The sequence below is a fragment of the Herpailurus yagouaroundi genome, unplaced genomic scaffold, assembly GCF_014898765.1.
Source record: "Herpailurus yagouaroundi ecotype Mexico unplaced genomic scaffold, PumYag 29, whole genome shotgun sequence".
Lineage (NCBI taxonomy): Eukaryota > Metazoa > Chordata > Mammalia > Carnivora > Felidae > Herpailurus > Herpailurus yagouaroundi.
In genome coordinates this window covers 7,453,024-7,454,719 of record NW_024412377.1, presented here as the reverse complement: position 1 = coordinate 7,454,719, position 1,696 = coordinate 7,453,024, and the positions used below count along the sequence as shown (strand labels likewise).

The 1,696-nt window shown below is 60.2% G+C and overlaps 1 protein-coding gene across 2 annotated transcripts in view; it reads right to left on the bottom strand.

The window, feature by feature from the left end:
• Positions 1-397, bottom strand: part of MARCHF6 (membrane associated ring-CH-type finger 6) — a 76,082-nt gene extending 75,685 nt beyond the window's left edge. For both annotated transcript variants that reach the window (XM_040493957.1, XM_040493965.1), the window contains exon 1: positions 129-397. In XM_040493957.1, coding sequence (XP_040349891.1) covers positions 129-147 — 19 coding nt within the window. In that variant the 5' untranslated portion in view covers positions 148-397. The remainder of the gene's footprint in view (positions 1-128) is intronic.
• Positions 398-1,696: the final 1,299 nt, after the last annotated feature.

The following is a 1,696-nucleotide window of genomic DNA, read 5'->3' as shown; positions in this document are numbered from 1 at the left end:
CCCCCGCCCCGAGGGGAGGCGCCCCCGCCGCGCCGCCCGGGCCCGTCGCCCGTCTCGGGCGCCGCGGCCAGAGCGCGGGCCTGGCCCGAACCCAGACGCCGGTGAAGGGCGCGGGCGCCGCCGCTTACCTTCCTCGGCGGTGTCCATCTTGTCTGGGGGGGGCGGCGGTGACGCAGCCGCGAGGCACCCGCGGCCGGGGCCGGAGCCTTCCGGCCCGGGAGGGGAGGGAGGGAGGGAGGGGGAGGAGGGAGGAGGGAGCGGAGCCGGGCTAGGCAGGTGCGTGTGCTCAGGTGCGAGAGAGGAAACGAGAGGAAGGAGAGAGGGGGAGAGGGAGAGGGAGACAGGCTGACAGAAAGCGGCCGCGAGAGGGGAGGGGGAGGGGCGGGGAGATCGGGGCGGAGAGGCCTGGGCGGGGCGCCGGGCGGAAGGGGCGGGAGCGCCCCCCCCAACGACGCGCGCCGTCACTTCCGCCGCCGGCGGCCTCCGGGACGGTGAGGGTCGGGCGCGGGCGGGGCTGCGCCTGCCCAGGCTCCGGGCCACCTGGGTCTCGTCGTGGGCGGCGTGGCTGAAACCTAAGCAGGAGCCGAACTCTGGTGGCACCGAGGGCGGCGACAAAAAAGGAACAGAGCCGGGGGGGCGGGGGGCGGGGCAGCGTGAGCGAGCGCAGCGCGGACCGGACCGCGGTGCACAACAGAGGCTCGTTTCTGGGTGGCTTAAGGATCCTCTGGGTGAAAGAAAACACAGGTTCTGCTCCCCCTCTCCCGCCACGAGACTCTAGTGCCGTGTGTCTGGAGTGGGCCCAGGAGATGCACTTTTGTTCGGCACCCGGGTGGCTGTGATGCACGTTTTGAGGAAACGGTGCAACATCACTGAAATGTGAGAAGACGCTCGCTAACTTTACCAAAATTTCCCCCCGGGGAGACTCATGCATTTTGGTTGGAAGGACTTCAATAACCCACTGAGGCTGAGGATTGAGACATCCGCCTCTAATAGAGATTGGTTCGTATGCGAACAGGCCTTCCCGTGCGGAGTTCAGGACGCCTACCGGGCCGGAGCCGAACTGCCTCGGCCTTAGCGGCTGACCTCTGTCTCCGTCAGTACTCCACACCATGAGCTTGCCTTTTTCTTTAAGTGAAGCTCTACTTACAAAATACAGATTAGAAAGGCCAGTGCCTTAGGATCGCCTGAGTAGAAGCAGAGATGCCTCTAACCCCAAAGAAAAACATTTTAAACAATATACAGATGATTTGCAGAAATAGATTCAAGAATGCTAGCAATCTCTTTTACATCTGCGTGACTGAAGGCATTGGGAAGACCCCCCCCCCACTTTCTGAATCAGAATGAGATTTAGAGTAAAAATAGTGAAATGGAGTCCTCCAAAAAGAGAACAACCCTTAAAGACCGATGTCACTGATTTGACTGATTTTACTCATGTTACCCAATGTAGGAAAGCGAATTCTTGACACCAGAATGGAGACCCGCTGATTTCAAGGACTGAGCTTGAGAACCGATCCCATTTAAGTCTTTCTTTAACTATGTTTTGACTATCTCCCAAGAAACTGAATTTGAAGGAGGCTCATTCCCCAGCCCCTATCCCTCACCTAACCCTAATATGAGCTCACGTGCCTGTAAGGCCTGTGGCAGAGCACTTCTCACTGAGCTGAGACCGGAGGCCCAGTTCAGGATCACCAAACCC